Here is a 24,423-nt window from a genome sequence, read left to right as displayed (position 1 = left end):
ATCACACTATAAAATACATGATTGAATGAATGTATTGTAAGAACAATGCAAAATTGGCTAACACACCTGGTCCTTGGGAAGAAAAAGTCTAAGGAGATGGGGCAAGTCTAAGTTTTTTCGGTCCTAGCGTCTTTGATTGCAGCAGACTTAGCAGTCTATATCGGTTTTTCATCCACTTTACTTATAGCTTTTTCAAATTAATCTCTGCTCCTGACGAAGTGGCGAAACGGAGCTCTGTCGAGTGGCGATTCATAGAGTGGTGATATTTAGTAGTGACTCTTATAGTTCTGATACGTTAGGATATTCTTGATTGGGCTCTTCGAGCCATTGTGTGTCTGTATTTGTGTGAGTGTTTAGCATCTGAAGTTACGTATTTATTATTCATCATTTTTGCTTGGTGCGTGTGTGAGGGTGTTTGTGGTGCTTTTCAACTCATGAACTCCAATTATTATCATTTTCATTACGTATGGTTGGTGAGGAATTGCACTTACACTTTAAAAGATAAGACCCCAATAAGGGATTGTTAGTAAGGACCTGTATTTGCACTTTATATTTATATCTCTATTTATAATTACATATTTATATTTATACTGGTTTCTATGGTGCTACAGGTTGCAGTCCTACTTTTAGTATGACATGATCTCAATTAGGTATTCGCAGTGGGATTTTTTGCATTTGCACTTTATGTCTCATGCTTGCCATATCTTGTATTTCATGAAGCACCTTGCACTTTCTATTTTCTCTAGAATTATTTATTAGATATTTATTTATTTATTCCCCTTTTTTGCACTTTACACACGGACACTGTTATATCTCATATGTTTACCATAGGGTTTAATATATTTATAGTATTTATCATATTTATTGTCGTATGTATTAGGAAAGTTTTTATCCACAAGGTGTGTTTTCAGGGAAAGTATGTATGTGTTGCCCATTTAACCCCTTCTCCTTGGTATAAAAAGTCTATTTGGTTTTGGGAGTGTGTTGAACCTTGTATGTATCGTTTTGTCACATATGGACTATATGCGGTCTGGTGCTGGTCACCTTTTGAGATATTGCCTGAGCCAGAGGTTTATGTTCATTCATTTATGAAGGGCTCATACTGATGTCCATCATTTATTAATCTGTAGACTTGCCCCATCTCCTTAGACTTTTTCTTCCCAAGGACCAGGTGTGTTAGCCAATTTTGCATTGTTCTTATTATTTTTTGGATACTATTGGCTATTATCCATTTAGGATTTTTACTTGTGCTGAATGTATTGTAGACACGTGCATTTGTATCTGCTGAAAAAGACAGATAAAGCTTGATTATATATTCAATGATGAGTTGGAAATTAAGATGTCCAGGTTAGGAGATGCTCAGTTCCAGGAGTATTTTATAAAAGATTCTGTCTTATACAGAACTTCTTATAAAATACATATAAGGAAGCGCAGGACTGCATGTGTATTTCCCAGCAAATAAAAAGAAGCATCCTTTTGCATAAACAGTGACATCACCTCACAAAAGAGTGACATCACCTCAGCATTTTCCACAAATAAGTACCAGCACTTACTTGTGGAAGCAGAAATGTTGCAACTTCCATGTGATCCTGGCCACACTTACATGTATAGCTGGTTCTATTGTACATGTTTAAATGCTGCAAATGTATTTTCTTTGGAGGAAGAAAAACAATGGGCAATTAGGGTGAATTACTCCCTTGGAAGGCCCTTTTGCAAAGATATAGTACAAAATGGCTTTAGTGTGATCTCATGCAGATCTTTCCTACCCCTAAGGCCATTTTTACTGTGGTCATAAAAGTCAGATTTTCGAGAGAGTTTTATTAATGGCCATGCGCTAATGTGGCCATTAGTGTGTGGCACTTTTGTAAAATCACCACATGTGCACGTACTACCATCTGTTTTATAGGCCTTAAGAGCTCACACAGTATCTGTGCACTAACTAGTTAGCACACGGAAATGTAGTTGGAACAACCTCTCTGCCCTTAACATGCCCTTTCAAAAAAAAATTTAAAATATTTTTTAGCACGTGGTTAGCATGCCTGAATGCATCCCATAATACTCCATTTTAAGCTATGTAAGGCACCAGTTATCTCCCAATGCAGCTTAGCAAAAGGGCTCCTTAATGCATTATGTAAAACCTTGCGCCTTTTTAAAAATCTGTATGTGCCTCTGAGCTGGTGCATGACCCCAAGAGGAAATTTTATATCATAGATGTGCACTCCCTAAGTAAGATAAGAAATATGGATATATATTTTTGGCCATCCCAAGTCCTGCTTAAACAATGCACAACTTACAACTGCTGACTTAACTATGATGGAATAATGGATTGAGTAAAATAGACCTTTTTTGCCACTTGAGCATCACCTACTGGTGAAATCATTTAGAAATTGCTCTGCATTTTGTTGAGCTTCAGAAAGCTTGACAGTTACAATTCTATGTTCTATGTGAAATTTATTATTCTATCAACATGCATTCAATCCAATTTATTATTCTATCAACATGCATTAAATCCACACAATCCCCATGGGGATACCATAACCAAATAAATGTTCACAAGGCTAAAACTTAAGTCTTAACTGATGAAAACAGGTTGCTGTTCTATCAGGTCTTGTTTGGGAATACATATTTTGATCTCCCCTACTTATTGGATATTTAGTTTTTCTTTGATAGATTATACAGATCTCAGCAGTGACATCTATTGGGTATAAATGGTGAGATTTACAGCCAGAGACTGCTCTAACCCTCTCCCTTTTTCTATAGTTTGTTAAGAGAAGCAGACATTTTTGCCTTCCTGCATCTCTGCTGATTTTCTGTTTGTTCTTGCTTAGGCAGATATGCTTGTTGCTGTGCATTTTCTATGCAGGGAATGAATGAAAAACTGTTGTCTTAGGATTTGAGGCCTAATTCCTGGGAGGAATTATGGAGAGGCAGGAACAGCCTGCCTCGTACAAAACTCAACCTTTAGTGCAACTTCTTAATTCAGAACTGAAGGAGTAGCTATTGATGAACTGTGCTGGATTTTGCCAGATATGAATTATTTGTGCTAATAATTTTGTTTTCCAGCTAAAAATCTATTCTTCTAAGACTACATTTGTTCCTTTCATCTAGCTCCCCCTATGCCTGGAATAAATTACCCAAGTTTGTCTGCCAAGCTCCTTCCCTTACCTTGTTTAAAAGCAGACTGAAAATCCACCTTTTTGATATAGCCTTCAATCCATAACCCTACTCCTCTGCCCACCATCCCAGCCAGCTGATTAACCATTCCCCTTAACTGTATCCATGACATCCCATTTCTCTGTCTTGTCTGTTTAGATTGTAAGCTCTTTCAAGCAGGGACTTTCTTCTTCTTTGTGACTTTGTACAGCCTGCATACGTCTGGTAGTGCTATAGAAATAATTAATAGTAGTAGTAGTACATTGTTTCTGTGGTGGCCTGTGAACTGGTGATTTTTGATTAAGTTTTACTAAATAAAATTTGACATTAATGGAATCACTCAGCATGCATGTTATACTCAATTAAGGGTTCAGACTCGCCTGAAAAAGAGATTGCCAGTGGACTATAACTGTTTGGGAAAAAAAATCCAGGATGCACATCTGTTCATTTGCAAGGGAAAAGTTTTTTGTTCAAGAAAAACATTCTTCTAGAAATGCATTGAACTTAGTTCACTATACTATGTGTTCAATCACATTCAAATAACTTTAGTGACCACGGATGGGATAGGAACCCTACTACCTGAACAGGCTGCGTGTTTTGTGCCTCAAGCTATGGTTACACATGCATATATTAGATCCAGAAAAACTACACAAAAAGCCTGATTCATCAAGACTTTTTCTCGTACACAGAATGAATCAGGCTCAAAATGTGGATTTTAAAAATAGAAGAAGCATTTCCATCTCAAAGCATTCTTTTCTATTTTCGGTCCCCATATACTAGATTTTGTATCTACCAGCCTTACTTCGAGCACCGTTCCCAAACTCTGAAAAGAGGCGACCATTTACCCCTCTATCAAAGACTTCAAAATTAGTGCATTTGAAGAATCTAACTATCATCTAATCTCCAATCTCCCCTTTCTAGCTAAAATCAATAAAAAAATTGTTTTTCCAAACTTTGTAGAAAGCATGAATGTTCTACACCCAAACCAAACCGGCTTTAGAAAACATCACTCCACGGAACTTTCATTAATAGGTCTTACTACCAATATCTTATACCACCTTGACCATAACAACTCTGTCATCCTAATTTCTCTGGATTTATCTTCAGCATTTGATACCATAGACCATCAACTTCTTATTAACCGACTCCAAGAAATCGGCATATAAGAACAGGTTTTAGATTGGCTCATCTCTTACTTCAAAGATCGCACGTCAAAAATATCATTTAAAAACCTCACTACAGACACATTTCCTAATGACTTTGGCATACCTCAAGGATCCACCCTCTTCTTTTCAACATTTTCTTGGCCCCTCTGATCACCCTTGGGCAATCTGTTGACTTCTTCATCTTTGCGTATGCCGACGACATACAGTTAAATACACCTGATTGATCTCACTAATCTTGATGACATTCATACTATCAACAAAAAATTGGAAAAAATAAGCAGCTGGCTCAACTCCAATATGCTATCTCTCAATGTAAACAAGTCCAAATCCATGATCTTCTCAATCAGGCACGGTCAATCATTACTTTTGCCCATAGAATTTAGGTCTATTCCAGTTCTGTCAGTTAAAATCATAAAGCTTTTGGGAATCATTTTAGATGAGAAACTTACATTTCATGATCACATCAGCTCAGTCATAAGGAAATGTTTTCGTCATCTCTTGCAAAGTTTCTAGATCAAGCTTCTCTTAACACTCTCATTCATTCTTTAGTTATCTCTTGCTAAGACTACGGCAACACCCTATTTAAGGGAATTACAAAAAAGGAAATTTGATGCTTTCAGATTATCCAAAACACTGCTGTGAAAATAATCTTTAACACAAAAAAATTTGACCATGTAATAATGCCTCTGATGGTCAAAGCACACTGGTTGCCTATCCCCCATCGTATCACCTATAAAATACTGCTGTTAACTTTCAAAACCAGACAAACAGGGCAGCCTGAATTCATTAATAGACTTTTAATACCCCTCTCTTCTCAATGTACTCTCCAGTCATCTAATCATAATGTGCTAACAATTCCATCACTAAAATTTATCAATACTATGCGCAATAATATTTTCTCTGTTACTGCCCTCATGTTCTGGAATTCAGCACCGGCTTATTTACGAGAGATTTACACGTTAGATAATTTCAAGACCAGCTTAACAATGCTTTTCAAAGATGCTTTTGCAGTATGACTGTCCTTTTAAGGACATCTTAATTGATTACTAGGCCAGTTTCCATGGCTAGTATAGCAGTTTAGATTAAAATCTTAGTACCTCTTACCTTTTGTTTTTTCCTTAATTGTTCTTATCTCTCAATTTATTGTAGCTCTACCCCTTCCTTTCATGTCAGTTTGATATGTGAGTCCTAGTACTTGGCTTTACTGGATATTTGTTAGCTATTTAGTTTAATGTGTCTGTATTACCCTCTTTTTGCTTCTCATTGTTGTAAAGCCACTTTGTAATTTTGAAAAGGCAGGATAACAAATTTTTAATAAACTTGGAAACTGTACAAAAACTAGAATAAAATTGTCAAATGGCATTGATTTCCAGCAGCAATTCTCCAATTAATAGAGAATTATGGGTAAAATCTTTCTAAGAGGGGAAAAAATAATTTGTTTCTGAATCTCTTAGGCTACAGTCAAACTAGGGAGCTATCCATGGTGCTGATTATTTCAAACTATGTGATTGGCCTTGTCTTTATCAAATATCTCATTATGATTCAGATATATCAGGCTTCCCACAGGCAGCTCTGAATTTGTGTGGTAGTGCTACTTTTACTTCAGAAGGTAATTTTAAATTATTATTATTTTTTTTTTTTAGGATTGCAATTCTGTATTATATTATTGAACTTTACAAGCATGAAACTAAAAATCTCATGGGAGGAGGCTCTATGCATGAGAATTTCACAACTATAAGATACAAATCATTTAGAAAGTTAACTAAATAACATTAAGAATAAGTGTTTTCACATTGGATATGAGATAAAAGGTGGAAAGTGCTCTGTTTTTATTTGACAATACAGAAGTCATTGTGCTCCAGCTGAGCGAGTTTCCTCTCACTGAAATTCTGCACGTTTAATGTGTGATTTTGGATTTCTTTTCTTATGCAATCACTGCTGCATTTCTTGGATCCTGGACATGTGTCCCTGAAGCTGTCCCTGCACAGTGCTATGTTCTGTATTCTGCACCCAGCCCACCAGCCCCAGCCGTTTTCCTTCAGCCTGTGTATATTTTCAGAAAAATACACCTTGAACTTTCCCAAAAACCTCATAATTCACCAAGATCAAGTTCCCACCTTCTGCGATCTGGCTCCAAGATGCTGAAGAGCCACCGCAGTAACCAACGCCACCTCTGAGGACCCAAAATCATTTATGGGGTTAAAATAGTTTTACTTGCAAACATGGGCTTTTATAAAATAACCTATGGGTTTAAGGCCTGTATACAGTATACACTGTATGTAACTTTACCTAAATTGAGCCGAGGTAGATCTGGAGAAGGGTATGGATTTATGTGGCTTTTTGTGTGCATGTATTATATGGGGGGGGGGGGTGAAATTATAACAACTCAAGCTTCTTAAGCATAGAATTGATCACAATACAAGTACTGTATCTCTCCTACAGCCACCAACTCACCTAGATAACTCTGCTGTGCTCAGTTTGGACTCTTCTCTCTGAATCCTCACGGCTCTACATTCTTCGTTTCTGTGTGAAAACCCCGGTGGCTCTGAATGTGTGAGGATCTCATACTGTGAGATGACCTCCTGCTATGTGAGATTTGACATGTCTATCAAAATATAGTTCACTAAAAACTTATTGCCATATAAGATCAAGTTTGCAAACCAACCCATGATTCTCTGGGACTAGAACATAATGAACCAGGGGCGCTGTTGAGCCCACGTGTGATGGACGCTTGAATGTGGAGCTCCTGCACCCGATCGCGCATCGAACGTTGCTAGGCAACACTCGCGATTAAAATCGCCGAAAATACAATAATACAGGCAAGATAAAACACTTCCTAATCGAAATCGCTAACTTTTAAGAGCAAGAATGGCAGAAAAGAAGATCAGTAAGAGGCACAAACCAGACCCCCCGTCGCCATCGAAGGTGCCGCTGCCGGGACCCGAAACCGGAAGTGCCTCTGAAATACTCGCAGAAATTCGTGAACTAAAAACCCTTGTCTCTGACACTAAATCAGCTACTGAAGAGATAAATGACAAGCTGACAACCCTCACAAACGACTTTTCTCAACTGCAGTCTCGGGTAGTTTCCCTGGAAGGCAAGATGGATGCCACTACTCAGCACGTGGCTGAACTGAGAGCCCAGACCAGGAGAATTGCTGTTTTGGAATCAGAGCTGGAAGATAACAACAATAGATCTCGTCGTTGCAACATTCGTCTGCTGGGGCTCAAGGAAGGGGCACATGAGCGTGACCTGGTCAGACACCTGGAGGAACTGATTCCTAAACTACTAGATCTCACCCTTACTAGGGAGTTTGAAATAGAAAGGGCACACAGAGTGCCTTCATCCAAGAACCCGAATGATCGTTATCCTCGCCCAGTGGTTCTTAAACTTCTCCGATACCAACATGTGCTAGATGTTATGCAGCGGGCAAAAATCAAAGCCCCTATTACACATGAGGGAGCCACTATTCTCTTCCTACCTGATCTGAGCAAGACCACTGCAGCACGGAGAAAGAAATTGCTCTCATACCGGCCACAATTGAAGCAGCTTAATGCTAAATTTGGCATGTTATACCCGGCCAGGATGAGAGTTACTCTTCATAATCAAACTAAAGATTACACTAATCCGGAAGATCTAGCTGCCTTTATTGAACTGCAGTCTCCCACACCAATCCATCAGGTTTGACTGTGTTTGTTGTGCTGCCGAAATGTCTCATCTATGCCTGTTTATAGTATAGTATGATACCTTGCTGTCTGCAATTGTTCACTAAAGTTTTGTTTAATAAGGTTCATAATTACTGCTGTTGCAGGACTTAACATATCACTTGATGCTAAATTTTAGCTGTGTTACCATACACACTCCCTGCACATACAGCACACTATTTCAGCTTATGGGTGCTTCACAGTAGTAGCTGCTGTTATACTCTCACAGTGCACATGAGTCTGGTAATGTTTGACCTTAGGTCAATTCTTAGATATTTTGGTCCTATTCAGATGCAGCTTATGAAGTATGCTAATATGTCCTTCTATTTCTGGTTATGCAGTTGGTCATATGAATTGTATCATCTAGTCCCCTGTGTGAAGCAGGATTATGTCAATCTTTTTATCAATCGCAGAGATAATTTCCATGTCCCTTAAAGTCATTTCTCTGAATACTAAAGGGCTGAACAATTTGATTAAACGGAAAAAAATTCTATCATATTTAGACCAAATGAAACCTGATGTCATTATGTTACAAGAGACACATTTAGACAGTGTGACCTCTGATAAAGTCCGATTAGGCTGGGCTTTACCTGCATATTATTCTCCAGCTCTGGATAAAAAAGGTGGGGTCCTAACTCTGATCCGAAACACACCAGACATTGCAGTTATGTCCTCTTCCCATGACTTACAAGGCAGATGGGTCAAGGTAGTCATTGAATGTGGTGGTCAAAAGATACTCTTATTCAACCTGTATGGCCCTAACTCTGACACCCCTGATTTCTTTCATGCTATCACCTCATCGGCCCTAGTAGATGCGGACTCACATTTGATTATGGGTGGTGACTTCAACATGGTTTTGAACCCTGAAATTGACAGACACTCTCAATATAGATACAAAAAAAACAAGGCTTGGTTTGCTCTCCAGCATATGATCTCAGAACTCCACCTGACTGACATTTGGAGACATACCCATGGCTCCGACCGAGCTTATACATTTTACTCTAACCCTCACTTGTCATATTCACGTATTGACCTTTTTCTCCTCAACAGGTCGCTCTGCGACTCAGTCACCTCTGCAGAAATTTTACCAATATCAGTGTCAGACCATGCAGCCATATCACTACAGATCACCTGTAAAATACAACAACCTCCTCACCGTCAATGGCGCTTCAACTCTTCTCTTCTCCAAGATCCTCAATTTAAAACAACCATTCGCAAGGCAATAGAGGAATATTTCTCCTTTAACTCACCGGAACATACATCTTGGATTACGTGTTGGGATGCCTTCAAAGCCTACATTCGAGGAGTCATTATATCCCATGCAGCTAATACAAGGAAGAATCATTTGGCAACCTCCTTGAAGATGGAAAATGATATTAAAGAACTGGAACAAGAACATCAACGAGATCCATCAGACATCATTACTCTCAACAGACTTGCGCAGGCTCGTTTTCTCTATAACTCCATGTTAAGTAAATCAGCAGCCAATTCTGTGTTTCTTCAGTCTGCCTCATATTTTGCAGATAACAACAAATGTGGTCACTTACTAGCCTCCTATCTCAAGAAAAAAGCAGACAAGAAAAACATCACGGCCATAGAACTAGAAAATGGCAACATCTTAACTACCAATCAGGACATATCTCAAGCTTTTAAAAACTTCTATGAAACCTTGTACACCTCAGAATTGATCGAGAATGAACCTACTCCACAGTTCTTGGAAGCTCTGCCTCATCCTACAGTAACTCAAGAGGACAATATTAAATTAGATGAACCTTTGACTATCTCAGAACTTTCCCAAGTGATTGATTCCATGGCGATCCGTAAGGTTCCAGGGCCTGATGGTCTAACTGTCGAATTCTACAAAGAGTTCCAGGATGTTCTTAACCCTTATTATCTTCAATTCCTTCAATCCGTCATTGAGTCTGGTCAAGTTCATGGCTCGTTCACAGAAGCTCATATCATTGTTATACCTAAACCTGACAAAAATCCACGCTCAGTGTCGAACTACAGACCTCTTTCTCTTATAAACGTTGATGCGAAGATTTATGCCAAAATCTTGTCCACTAGACTACAGGGTGTTATAACCAAACTCATCAAGACTGATCAAAGTGGCTTCATCAATGGGAGGTTTGCTACCGATAACTCAAGAACATTTGGCCAAATCATCGCTCAATCTCAAGATAATACACAAGATCTTATAGCTGTAGGTCTGGATGCCGAAAAGGCCTTTGACCGCGTGGAATGGTCATTTCTTTTTAGAACCCTGGATTGGTATGGCTTTTCTGAAGATTTCATCAAAAAGATCAAGTTACTTTACTCCTCTCCTTCAACCAGAACATTTATAAATGGAACTCTATCTTCTGTATTCCATCCGACACGAGGTACCAGACAGGGATGCCCACTGTCTCCATTGTTGTTCGACCTGGCTCTGGAGCCTTTACTGATATCTATACGTGAGAATAATCTCATTGAAGGTTTCACTAACAAAAATTCGGAGATCAAAATATCGGCTTATGCTGATGATATACTCCTCTACATTACTCCAGCATCATTTTCCCATCTAACCTCTACGATCCGTCATTACTCAGTCCTATCTGGTTACAAACTGAATATGTCTAAGACTTTGGTCATGCCTATTAATTGCCCAGAGGTTAAGTCTGAGGTAGAAACATATGGTGTACAATGGTCTGCCACCAAAATGAAATACTTGGGAGTATTTTTCGGACCCACTCTGGAGGAAACCATACAACTCAACACTGATTATTTATTACAGATAGCGCGTACTACAACATCTGCCTGGTCCCCATTAAACCTCTCTTGGTGGGGTAGGTTGGAGTTGATTCGCATGATGATTACTCCAAAAATTAATTATGTCCTAAATATGTTGCCGTGCTTCTTGTCCCGTTCTTTTTACAACACCTTAGACTCTATCCTCACGCAGTTCATCTGGAATAAAAGACAACCTCGTATTGCTCTTCATAAGCTCAAACTGGCTAAGAAAGATGGAGGAGTGAACTTCCCGGACTTTTACAAATACCACAGCGCCTTCATCATCCGACACTGGTTTCATGGGCATATTGACAATAGACTTTCTGATAAACCAAGTTGGATTGACATGGAAAAACGACTGTATGGAGCGTCACGCTTAAAATTCCTTCCTGGTCATACTATATCTCGCAAAGATAAGAATGATCAAATTTTTCGGTCATATAAAATGGCTCTCCAGGCTCTCGAATCTAACATGTCTCTTAAATGGGATCAAACCACTGAACTTCCCATCTGGAACAACCAGAAATTTTTGATTCAGTCAAAACCCTTTCTTTGGCCTCTCTGGCAAAGAGCAGGCATTGAAACTGTAAAGGATTTGATAAATGCAGATGGGTGGCTATCTTTTCAGGACCTCACTAAAATATGGAATATTCCTAAGAACCAATATTATGCCTGGATCCAACTCTTACACTGCTTACGGGCAGTTGTTCCTGATTTGCAAGCCCTGGGGGATAAACCAAGCCTATGTTCATTCCTTGACAAGGCCCCATTATTCACTTATAAGGCCTCCTTCTGGTATAAGGTTATTCAATCGTTAGAGGACAAACCCCCTCTCTCTTCTGAAGCAAAATGGCAATATAAACTGAATCTTCCTTCTGATGCTATAGATTGGAATATTGTATGGTTGACCTTACATAAATCTATAAAATCTGCTTCGGTGTTACAATCCATTTTCTTCTTGTTACACCGCGCTGTTTGGACTCCTGCTTTATCACACAAAATAGATCTCTCCTCTGCCTCTAAATGCTGGTCATGTGACAGTGAAGATGGTTCTTTGGAACATTTGTTGTTTAGCTGTAAACATCTTGTCATTTATTGGATTAAAGTATGGGACACTATATGCAATATTTTAGACATATTTGAACCACTCAATATCAAGATTCTTATACTAATGTCTCAAGGGCTACAAACACCGCTAGACAAATATGAAGGTCAACTTTTGACAGTTATGTTGTCCCTAGCTATTCAAAATGTCCTCTTTTGTTGGAAAAATTTAGATAAAATTGAATATCATACTTGGTGGAACACCTTGTGCCTACATGGTAAATATGAACATGTGCTAGCTGAAAAAATGAATGCCCTTAGTAAGTATAAACTTATTTGGTCTCCTATTCAGCAATATTGTTTGAAATTGTAACCTTGTTTTAGATCAATGATATTTGTTTGTGTTGATCCTGCTTATGACGAACTGCCTTTATGACACTGCTCATGTATAGATGTAATCCACTTTATTCTATATACTTGCACTAGCTGCCTAATTGAATCCTGACTTCAACTGTTCTTGTACTACAATTTTGGACCATGTATTCTGTAAATGCATTTATGTTTGTTTCCTTTGTATTATATATTAAGAAACTTAATAAAACTTTTGAACTTAAAAAAAAGAACATAATGAACCATTCATTTTTCATCAGAGAAGCCTTATGAACCTGCTTTCTTTAAATTGAAGTGGCAGCTATTGGGCATAAATATACCAAATGTGAAATTATGATTGTTGTGGCAGAGATTGTGGGTGTTTGGGATAGATTACCATACTGTATTTATACAAATAACTGATGAGGGTCATTTGATCAGCTAAAATCAGGTTTTAGCTGGTCATTCAAAATTCCCACTCCAGCTAAATTTGTGTTGGTCAAACAACTACATGCAGAAATTTACCCAGGTAAAAAAGGGGCTGGGATGGGGGTGGGGGGTTTCTTGGAGTGGGGCTTTTGAAATTTAGCCAGGTAGCAGGATATGCAACATTAATCTGCTAAATCTAAGTCTTGCAGAAGCAGGTCCAAATCTGTCTGGGAACTATATCTCCCTCCTAACTGGAATTTTAAAAAAATTGTCCACAGCCTAAATTTCCTCCCTCCTCCCTCTTGACATAAAATCAGTGTCCAGTATCTGATTTCCACCCCTCCCCCATCTCCATCTCATCTGTCAGCCCACACTAGATAGATTTTTGGACTTCTCTTGCTCAAAAAATGCCCAGTTCCACATCCTCATGTTCCTGCCCACTCCTTCCATATTTCCAAAAAGTGTTCTGAGGCCAACCCCTTTCCCAATTCCACTCACCCAATATTTCAAAAAGTGCCTCTGCTCTCCCTTTTACCTCCACCCATTCCATCTTCTACCCTCTGTGCTTTGGATCTATCAGAATCCCTTGATAGCCCTCCAAGTCAAGTCAAGCCAAGCTAAGAGAGAGTGCAAGCTTGCCATACTCTTGTCATCCAGCATTGATCAACACTGGTCCTATCAGCAGCTGCATGAAAAAGTTGGTATTAATAAAAGTGAGGCTTGGATGATAAGTGTTAAGAAACACAGGCAGCACTGAATCTTTAAATAAAAAGCTTTAGGTTGCATGCCTTAACATATATTTCAAGCAAGTTGTCATCTTTGATATCTCATATGGGATCACAGAAAAAATAATAAAGTCAACAGTGACTATTTTTTTGTAATCTGGATTCATACATAGTACAACACTCCCCAAGAGCTTGTGAATAACTGTTATGAACTATGTGCACATACCCAACTGAGTCAAGTAAAATGAAACCAATCATGTCAATATCACATTGAAGTGAGAAGTCCTATGCATGTTTGAGTCTCCATCTCATGCTAATATGTAGCTATGACTGAAGATAGAAGGGGAGAGAGAATGATGCAGCAATGAAGGAAGAAAAATAAGAAAAGAAATGGGCGAGGAAAGCAATAAATGCAAGGGGAGGTGATGAGGATGATGCAGTTGGAGGCTGGATAAAAGAGAGAAGAGAAATGTGAGAGATGGGTGAATACAAGAGCAGAGGGAGGAGGAAGGAGAGATAAAAAGAAAAGGTGTGAGGAGGAAGAAAAGAACTGGAAGTTGTAAAGAGGAAAGGAAGATACAAGGCAAAGATAGGAGGAAGCAGCAGAAGATTGATGGAAAAAGACAGAGATGAGAGAAGGATGGGAAGGAGAGGATAGGGAAGAGACAGAAGAAAGATAAAGGGAAAAGATAACAATGTGGAGGAAAGAAGTTAAGATGAAAAGAGATGAGGGGAGAAATGGGGAAGTTGGGAGAAGAGGATGGGTGAAAGAAAAAGGGAAAGGAGAAAGACGGGGGGATGGCTGTGTTCCATTTCAGCAGAAACCCTAACTCTTTCCACCTGTACTAAGAACCCAGAACTATAACTCCTTTTTTGCAAAACAATAACAAAAATTCTGAATAATTAATAGGGATAATGACTTGCTGCTTTCTATATTTCTATTTTAGTTTAAATTTAAAGACAGTTCCTGCTCAACTGGAAAGTATGCAGGTGAGGCTGGGCTCATTTAGAGCACTGGTCTTTGACCCAGGGGCCGCTGCGTGAGCAGACTGCTGGGCACGATAAACCACTGGTCTGACCCAGCAGCAGCAATTCTTATGTTCTTATTGGGTACACAGTCTGACTTAAAACTCTGAGAAATAAGAGCAATAGGCTCCCCTCTTCCATCCCACCCTATCTACTGTTATTGCCTCAGTGAAATTCCACTGTGGTTATATGATTAGGTGCAAGAAGAAACTGTTCTTTGTATGTCTTCTATCCTCGTGAATTGTTCAATGTGATGTTCCTATCTTATGTCCAACACATTCTTGATACCATTCTTAATTGCTGATATTATGTGTTTACAATGCACATTGTGTCCCTTCCTCCCCTTTGATCCACTCAAGATGCTCTTAATCTATGCCATGTCCATAGAATATTCTTGTTAGATGAGATTGTAAGGCTACAAATGTGACTTATATTGTAAATCTATGATTGCAAACTGTAACCCATTCTGAGCTCTTGGGGGAGGATGGGATATAAAACCAACCAACCAAATAAATAAATGGATTTTTTTGACACATGCTCTTATTAGCAAAAAATAAAAAAAAAGCAGCGCTTAGGGGGAAACTGATCTGTAGGTAATAGCTACTTTCAGAAACGCAACTTCCTGTGTGTATCAAAATCCAGATTTTCTATTTGATTTAGGACAGATGTAAAGGCAGACAAATATTCCAGAATGGTGGTTCTTAAACCTGTCCTAGTGGTTTCCCCACCCACCCCTGCCAGTTGGGTTTTCAAGATATCCCTAATGAATATGCATGCATGAGATTTTCCTATAAAGCAGATATTAGGCATGCAAATTTCTCTCTTGCATATTCATTAGGGATATCTTGAAAACCCGACTGGCTGGAAGCCCTCCAGGACAGGTTTAAGAACCATTGTTTTAGAAGATTCCTGGAAGCTCTACCCATCCATAGACCTTGCCAGGTCTCAAAGCCAGAAGAAAGGCAGATGAGGAGGAGAGGGAACAGGAACAGCAGTAGTGCTAGTAAGCAAAGGCAACAACATTTCAAAATGATTAAGGGTGCCAAGCACAGTCCCTGGACACAGTGAAGGAACTTGCTCAATATTGGAGTTGCTCAACACCTATTGAGCTGGCTCTTATTGCTAGTACCACAGAGCAGAGGTCACGAGATCAGCACCTTTATTGCCACCACATCACATAATAACATCACTCTGCCTCACAACCACCTTGTCTCCTTCCTGCCTATCTCCACCTCGGTTCTCCTCTTCCCCACACGTAGTGCAAGCCTCTTGTACATAGTGGGGCAATGAAGAAAGAGGAACACTGGTGAGGATAAACAGCCTGGCCCTGTATATTTGTTTATTTTTTGCACTGCTGTTGCTGCCCTGAGGAGATGGGACAAATGATAAAGATGAGATGAAGGGAGATAGGGAACAAGAGTGAGGGAACACAGATAAGAATAAGAGTGATGAACATCGATATAATTAACATTAAGATTTAGAAGAAAAACTTGTTTACAAATCTAATGTCCCATAATCCCTCAAGTCAACTGAGTCCAGTCAGAGGCTTTATCTATGCATAGTTAATCTAGCACTGAACCCTCAACTTGATGCATGCCTTAGAAACATTGCTGAGACATGAACTAGAAGACATTTGCATTCTTATTAACAAAACAAACAAAAAAATGTAGATTTGGTGTGAAATGTTATTTTGTAGCATGCACACTGAAAATAGAGAGGCTTGCCACAGAGACTGGAAGGGCACCGGCAAGTCTCTCCTCTTTGCCTTTCTAACAGTGCTACTAAATCACGGTTCTGTGATTTCTCAATTAAGGCTTTTGCCTCCAGCAAAGTTGCTGCAGTTCTCTGTCGCACTGTTGCTTTCAGATCTCTACATTCCCTTTGCTGGGTTCTGCCTACTAAGACCGTACTACATCAATGGCAGCACAAAGCTACACTCACTCTCTACTGCTGTATCTGCTGTGTTTTCCTGTCTATGGTGGATGAGCCCATTGCAGCAACATACTTGACTTGTTGCAGGTTTCCGGGTCTCGCTGCGTCTTCGTCAGGTAGAAACTGACGTTTCAGCCACCATGCTGTGGCTTTCTTCAGGGTATGCTTTGAAGTCTGCAGTGTGATTTTGGAAATAGTGGGTTCACTGACCTATCAAAAGACTTTTTCCAAAAAATAGGTCTAAAGACTTCCTGGGGCAACATATTCAGATTTTCCCTGATGTCTCCAGAGAGACTCAAAAAAGAAGGAAAGAATTTTTAATTTTTAATTTTAAAACCTGGAGTGACTCAAATAGGGGGTAGTTTTTTCTTGAGATATCCATGTAAATGTGTAGTGAGATATTTATCATTGAAATATATATTTACAGAGCCATCTCAATTGATTAGTTTTCTCTCAATGAAACGTCTTGAAAAAGGAATAACAACGTAATAACGCCTATGTGAAATTAGCTCCCTGTACTTTAGTTAGACAAGGATTTTTCTTGCTTAATTAATTTGAAGTATATAAGTTCTGCTCTTAATAATGGATTCAATAATATTGAGGACTAGTGTGAGAACAGCTAGTTTGGTATTTCCTTGTAGCAATATTAAGTTTGGAATTATAGTTTAATATGTAGTTTGATCTCACTTTTCTGTACAAGATGTATATGCTTGGTAATATTGTAAAATGTTATAAATAAAATAATAAAAAAAAGACTTTTTCCATTCTATGGACTTTCAAAACAAAACTCAAATTTCTGACCAACTGACTTTCCTGCCAAAATTCAAATTGGTGGACTTCCCTGTTCCCAATCAGGTCAGTGAACCTATTATTTGCAAAGTCACACTGCAGACTTGAGAGCATACCCTGAAGAAAGCCACAGCATGGCGGCTGAAATGTCGGTTCCTACCTGACAAAGACGCAGCGAGACCCGGAAACCTGCAATGAGCACAATGCCAGCTGCAGAAACCCTGAGAGAACATACTTGACATTCAAACTCTTTTTTTTTTTTATGTGAAATTGTTTTTCATTCTTGCAAAATGCAGAGTGAAGGAACACTGGCTCAGGATGTCAGAATGTATTTTTATTTACAGCAAAATAAACAATTAAGTATTTATGGATTTAGTTTGGATTTGTTGTTTCCGCAGTACTTATTCTAGATCACCACTCTCTAAACGTGTGACCTGGAGTTCCCCATCTGGCAGTGTGGTTTTACAATAGTGGATCTTAAATACATATTTATGTAGATGGAGCTTGAAAATCCAACTGGCTGGGGAGAGAGGGGGAAAAATCACCAGAACAACTTCAGGATCCTCTGCTCTAAGGCCAGAATGGTGCCTCTTCAGTCCTGCTACTCTATGAACCGGGAGACGTGAACTCATCGGATCAGTGGGGCTGATCGGTCATTGGTGACGGTGGGACGAAGCTTCACTGTGGCAAATGGATTGGTGCCCCTGCAGGGATAAAAAGGTATATCAGGAGAACAGGTCTATTTTCCCATAACAGCTTTCTCTGGCTGTCAGTCAATCAGGAAGAAGAGAAGCTACACACAAAAGCATTAAGCAAGAGCATTTCAAATTACTCAAGCAAAAAAAATGTTCAGAAAAATGGGGAATTAATTCAGCAGCCTCTATCCTACCAACCCTCTTAATGGCCTTTTTTCTTTACATGGAACTGCACGAACGTCACTGTTAGCATGCACTTCACTATACCGAGCTGCACCAATGGCATTGCTCAAATGAGAAAACAGAGAGGCAATAGAGTACCACAATAATATAAAGGAAAAAAAGGAAACCCGTACCAAAACAACATCAACCCAACCCCAAACAATAAACTAGAAGACAAGTAGAGTGGACACAAGAAAAGATAAAAACACTGTCAACTATTTTATGGACGCACTACTAAAATTCAAAACAATAGAATACCTGATATGGCCATGTTTCTGTTTCACTCAAATGGCTAAATAAGTGGTTACAGATAAAACAAGGTGAAATATTGCTAAGATCAGTTAATGGATTATAGCAATCCTCCAGATCAATACTGCTTTAGAAAAATAAATTTAGTCATTAAAGCCAATATTCATAGTTTATTTAAATTTTTGATTAAATGCTTATCCATAGGTACAAAGCGTTGTACATAATTATTTAAAATAGCTGGGAAACAAACAATTTAAATTATTAGACATACACCGACTAATCATACATCTTATAACCAGAGAGCATTGGGGAAAAAAGGGAAGAACTACAATTTCTTATAAAGAAGTACTACAATTTCTTATAAAGAATACATAAAAGGAGAATACAATGAAGGTAACTCAAGAGAACAAGCGCACCCTAAGCACAAATAAAAAAGCCAATAACAGAAAACTATTACTGTTGCGGGATTCCATCATCAGAGGCATTAACCTTGAAATACAGGGCGAGGAGACCAAAATAGTGAAATGTCTTCCAGGATCCTCAGCTACCAGGAGTTCTAGGCAAATACTAACTATAATTAAGGAAGAAACTAAAGATATTAACACTGATGTTGTTATCCATCTGGGAACAAACGACCTGGCCAACAACTCCACATTTGCAGCACAGAAAGCTTTTTGGGAGCTTGGTGAGGGTTTGAAACCTTTTGTAAAGACTTTAGCTTTTTCTGAAATACTGCCTGCATATGGAAAAGGAGAGCAAAGAGTGAAAAACACAGAGGACTTTAATAGATGGCTCAAATCCTGGTGTCATCAAGAAGGCTTCAGGTACATAGGAGGATGGGGAAATACATGGAAGGACAAGAAACGATATTGCACTGATGGGCTACATATTTCTACAGCAGGAAAAAGAAACCTTGCAGAGAAATTTAGACCAGTGTTCTTCAACCTTTTTACACCCGTGGACTGGCAGAAAAAAAATAATTATTTTGTGGACTGGCAAACTACTAGGACTAAAATTTAAAAATCCCGTTTCCGCCCCATCTCCGCGAGCTCGGTCCCCACAAATCATCTGATCCCATCCACACAAGCCTCAGTTATGATTTTATATTGAATGTATTTTATTAAAGTATAAAAAGAAACAATATTCTGTAGAATTGTCATTTTATAAATACAAATAATTCAGAGCAAGGATCAACAAAACCCCTGTCTCCCCTCCCCTTCACATATATCCCCTCTACTATCAAGAAAACTGAACAAGCCAAATTATTACAGAATGCTACACAAAAATATCATGCTAACAGAATACTGAAGTAACACATGACAGGAATAGTTTTAGGGGAGTGCAACTAGGGCAACTGCCCCCTGGTCAGAGAGCGCCCTAAGCCAGCTGAAAGCTAAAGAAGCACTGCCTGGGTTTTGCAGTCCCCAGTTATGTCTAAAACCAGCTCTAGCAGGATATATATTTCAAATCTGATATATTCTAATCACAAAATAGAAATAAAATTATTTTTTTCTACCTTTTGTCGTCTCTGGTTTCTGCTTTCAATCTTTTTTTCACTCTCTTCCTTCCAGCGTATGCCCTCTCTGTCTCTTCAATCCAGCATCTGCCCCTTCCATCCACTATCTGTCCTCTCCCCCTTCCATATGGTATCTGTCTTCTTTCTATGTCCCTCTCCCCTTTCCATCCAGCTTGTGCCCCTCTCTCCTATTTACATGATTCATTCCAGCTTCACTGCTCTCTTCATTTTTATCTCTCCACCAGATCTATCATCTTTGTCCCTCTGCTTATTTTTCTGCTGACCCCTTCCTATCATCAATCTCTCTACTTTCTCATGCCTGTGTCTCCCCTTCCCCTCCTCTAATCTCTCTGCCAGCTGTTTCCTTCCTTTTTTCATTCTCCTTTCCCTCCTCCTCCTGTCCAGCAGTAACTCTCTTCCCTTCCTCCCCTCCCAGCAGCATCTCTCCGTCTCCCTCTCCAGTAGCAGCTGTCCCTTTTTTTTTCCTTGCCCAGCAGCTTCCCAGATTCCTTTCCCTCCTCCCCTCCCAGAAGCATCTCTCCTTCTCCCTCTCCAGTAGCAGCTGTACCTTTTTTTCCTTGCCCAGCAGCTTCCCAGATTCCTTTCCCTCCTCCCCTCCCAGAAGCATCTCTCCTTCTTCTCCCTCTCCAGTAGCAGCTGTCCCTTTTTTTATCTTGCCCAGCAGCTTCCCAGATTCCTTTCCCTCCTCCCCTCCCAGAAGCATCTCTCCTTCTCCCTTTCCAGTAGCAGCTGTCCCTTTTTTCCCCTGCCCAGCAGCTTCCCAGACTGATAGTGGTTTTCTCCCCTCCCAGCAGCTCTTCTTACTTCCCAGCGCAGCGATTCACGAAGGCAGCCTCGGGTCCTTTGTTGGGTCGCGCCGCCTCTGAGGAAAGAGGAAGTTGCATCATCAGAGGCAGCCGCGACTCAGCAAAAGCCCCGAGGCTGCCTTCGTGAATCGCTGCGCTGGGAAGTAAAGGAGAGCTGCAGAGAGGGGAGAAAGCCACTGTCGGAGGCTCCCCAAGATCTCTCCGGCCCAGCGCACGCTTCCGATGCTGATCTTGCCGGTCCTGCGCGGACCGGCAGGAAGTTCAAATGAGTCAATCTTGCCGGTCCTGTGTGGACCGGCAAAAATTTCCTGCGGACCGCTACCGGTCCGCGGACCGGCGGTTGAAGAACTGTGATTTAGACAATATGTTTCTAGGCATTTAAACTAGAAGGTGGGGATGGTTTATGTATGAAGGACAATTATAGAGACCACCCCCGGCAAAAGAAAAGATGTGATAGTAGTAAAGATTGCAACATAAACAATATCAGAAACTCATTTCTTAGTATTGCAACGGAAAGTGAAACGAAACAAAAATCCATACGAAAAAGGAGATTATCGCTGGAAAGCAATGACCACAAATGCTCGCAGTCTAAGCAACAAAGTTCATGATCTGCAAGCCCTGATGTTAGAGGCAGATCTAGATATTGTCGCTATCACAGAGACATGGTTCAGTGAATCACATGGATGTGATGCAAACATACCGGGATATAATCTTTTTAGGAAGGACAGAGATGGTCAAACAGGTGGAGGAGTAGCTCTCTATGTAAAGATCAATATCCAAGCGACCAAAATGCAAGGGACCTGGGGAGAGGAAGAAGTGATATGGATCGCTCTGAAAAGAGAAGATGGAACTTCTATCTACGTGGGTGTAGTCTACAGACCTCCGACTCAATCGCAGCAAATTGATAAGGAACTGATTGTAGATATCCAAAAATTTGGAAGGAAAGAGGAAGTTCTGCTGTTGGGAGATTTCAACCTGCCAGATGCGGACTGGAATGTTTCGTCAGCGGAATCGGAAAGAAGTAGGCAGTGGCGTACCAAGGGGGGGGGCGGGAGGGGCGGTCCGCCCCAGGTGCCAGCCCTGAGGGGGTGCTCCGGGCCTTACCGTTCAGTCCCCCCCCCCACCCCCGAAGGACCGCTCGCCCCACTGACATTCCTGCACCACCTGTGAAGCAGCCCGCAGCAGGATCGCGACGTCAGCGATCCCTGCGCTGCTTGGGCGCTGCTTCCTGTGCCATGGTCCCACCCCTCCTCTGACGTAAGAGGAGGGGCGGGACCGCGGCGCAGGAAGCAGCGCCTAAGCAGCGCAGGGATCGCTGACGTCGCGATCCTCCTACGGCTGCTTCATAGGTGGTGCGGGGAGGCCGGGGGGGAGCGGTCCTTCGGGGTGGGTTGGTGCATCAGTCCTTCAGGGTGGGGCGGGCGGGCAGGCAGGCAGGATTTCAAGGGGGAGGGGGGTGACAGGCAGGCAGGCCTTCAAGGGGGGGACAGGTAGGCCTTCAAGGGGGGGACAGGCCTTTGGGGGGTGTGCAGACCTTCAAGGGGTGCAGGCCTTCAAGGTGGAGGAACAGGCCTTCAAGGGGGGGCAGACAGGCCTTCAAGGGGGGGCAGGCAGGCCTACAAGGGGGTGGGACAGGCCTTCAAGGGGGGGACAGGCCTTCGGGGGGGGGTGCAGGTCTTCGGGGGGTGCAGGCCTTTGGGGTGGGGTGCAGACCTTCAAGGGGATGCAGGCCTTCAAGGGGGGGACAGGCAGGCAGGCCTAAAAGGGGGGGACAGGCCTACAAGGGGGTGGGACAGGCCTTCAAGGGGGGGACAGGCCTTAGGGGGGGTGCAGACCTTCAAGGTGGTGCAGGCCTTCAAGGGGGGGACAGGCCTTCAAGGGGGGACAGGCAGGAAGGCAGGCCTTCAAGGGGGGGACAGGCCTACAAGGGGGGGACAGGCCTACAAGGGGGTGGGACAGGCTTTCAGGGGGGTGTGCAGGCCTTTGGGGGGGTGCAGGCCTTTGGGGAGTGCAGGCCTTCGGGGGGGGTGCAGAACTTCAAGGTGGTGCAGACCTTCAAGGTGGTGCAGGCCTTCAAGGGGGGGACAGGCCTACAAGGGGGGGACAGGCCTACAAGGGGTTGGAACAGGCCTTCAAGGGGGGGGAAAGGCCTTCAAGGGGGGGGACAGGCCTTCGGGGGGGTGCAGGCCTTTGGGGGGATGCAGGCCTTCAAGGGGGTGCAGGCCTTCAAGGGGGGGACAGGCCTTCAAGGGGGGGACAGGCCTACAAGGGGGGGGACAGGCCTTCAAGGGGGGGACAGGCCTACAACAGGGTGGGACAGGCCTTCAAGGGGGGTGCAGGCCTTCAAGGGGGGACAGGCAGACCTTTAAGGGGGGACAGGCCTTTGGGGGGGACCCTGGTTTAGAAGTACACGGAGGGAAGGGGGTGTTCAAAGAGACGTGCATATGCCAAACTTTGGGGGGGGGAAGAAATAATGGGTCTGAAAATAGAGGAGAGGGAGAGAGATGATGGACCATGGGATTTAGGGAGGGAAGGAACAGAAAGGGAGAGAAATTGGACACAAGGGATGGTGTGGAGGAGGGATAGAGATACTGGATAGGAGGGTAATTGGGAAAAGAAAGGGAGAGATGGTGGACTCTGGGGTGGTGGGGAAGGAGGGAGAGATGCCGGATGAAAGGGTAGTTAAGAAAAGGTGGATCTGTGGAGGGAGATGAAAAAAAGGAAAGATACCAGACTTCCTGGGGAGGGAAGGGAAATGGAAAGGGAGGACAGAGTTGGCAGATGGATGGTTAGCACGCAGAAAGAAGAAAGAAGAAGACCATGGCAAGTAAGTTATCAGAAGAAAACCAGAGCCTTAGACCAACAAGATTTGAAATATAACCAGACAACAAAAGGTAGAAAATTTAATTTTATTTTCTGTTTTGTGATTATAATATGTCAGATTTGAAATGTGTATCCTGCCAGAGCTGGTGTTGGACTGCAAACGTGAGCTAGGATTTAACAAAGAGAGGAAAAGTCCTTTTTGTTTCTTTATTTTATTTACACCACAGCTCCAGTGTGGTTAGGAGAAGCCAAAGGGGGTGAAAAAGCTATAAAACCCACCAGGAGTTTTGAAAAAAATCACCCAACTGGGCAGGAAAATCGAATTGAAAAACCAATTCAATAGGCTGAATCGAATTGAAATTATTTTTCCTGAATCTGGCAGCATTAGTTTGCGCTACTGTCTTAGACTTTAGGACCTGGGATTGGGGAGAGATGGCATCCTCAGTACTTTATAATGCAAGTGAAACGAGGATTTGGTCAGACTTTTGAAGGGTCTGCAGAAAAAAAATATTGTATAGGCCGGGGACATGAAACAGCAGGAAATGGGAACTTTTCTTCCTTCTATTTTTGTGAATGGAAAGGCTGAGGATGTCAGAGAGTTCAGTTAAAATATGTGCTTTATAAGAAAATATAATAATGTGTTTTATAAAGTTTATAGCATAGCTGGCCTACCCAGTGAGGTGTTCTAGTGGTGGTGGGGGCAGCGTGTCAATGTGTTGAGAGGAAGAGGTGGTCTGGGAAATTCTGCTGAGCAAACTCTGGGCCCATTTCCACCCCCCCCCCCCCCAGTTAGTCCACTCCACTCAACTGGTTCACACACTGAGTGGGTCTTTGGGTGTTGTTTTGGGATCTCTTCCAGTGGTTTATCAGTATCTCCTTCTGGTCCAAGGAAGGAAACTTTGTTATCCTTAGCATTGACCTACAGAATATGTTTGTAACAGCGCTGCTTGTGTGGCATTAGGCTATGTAGTGATCGAAAGAAAAA

General features: G+C 41.5%; 1 protein-coding gene and 1 pseudogene across 1 annotated transcript in view; both read right to left on the bottom strand.

Moving 5' to 3' along the window:
• Positions 1-6,148: 6,148 nt before the first annotated feature.
• LOC117354867 lies at positions 6,149-7,083 on the bottom strand (annotated as a pseudogene).
• A 10,370-nt stretch (positions 7,084-17,453) lies between these two features.
• BAIAP2L2 (BAR/IMD domain containing adaptor protein 2 like 2) overlaps positions 17,454-24,423 on the bottom strand; it is a 119,890-nt gene continuing 112,920 nt past the window's right edge. The window contains exon 14 of the mRNA XM_033932831.1: positions 17,454-17,810. Coding sequence (XP_033788722.1) covers positions 17,735-17,810 — 76 coding nt within the window. The 3' untranslated portion in view covers positions 17,454-17,734. The remainder of the gene's footprint in view (positions 17,811-24,423) is intronic.

Source organism: Geotrypetes seraphini, chromosome 2, assembly GCF_902459505.1.
Source record: "Geotrypetes seraphini chromosome 2, aGeoSer1.1, whole genome shotgun sequence".
NCBI classification, from domain to species: domain Eukaryota; kingdom Metazoa; phylum Chordata; class Amphibia; order Gymnophiona; family Dermophiidae; genus Geotrypetes; species Geotrypetes seraphini.
This window is presented reverse-complemented; position numbering and strand designations above follow the sequence as displayed.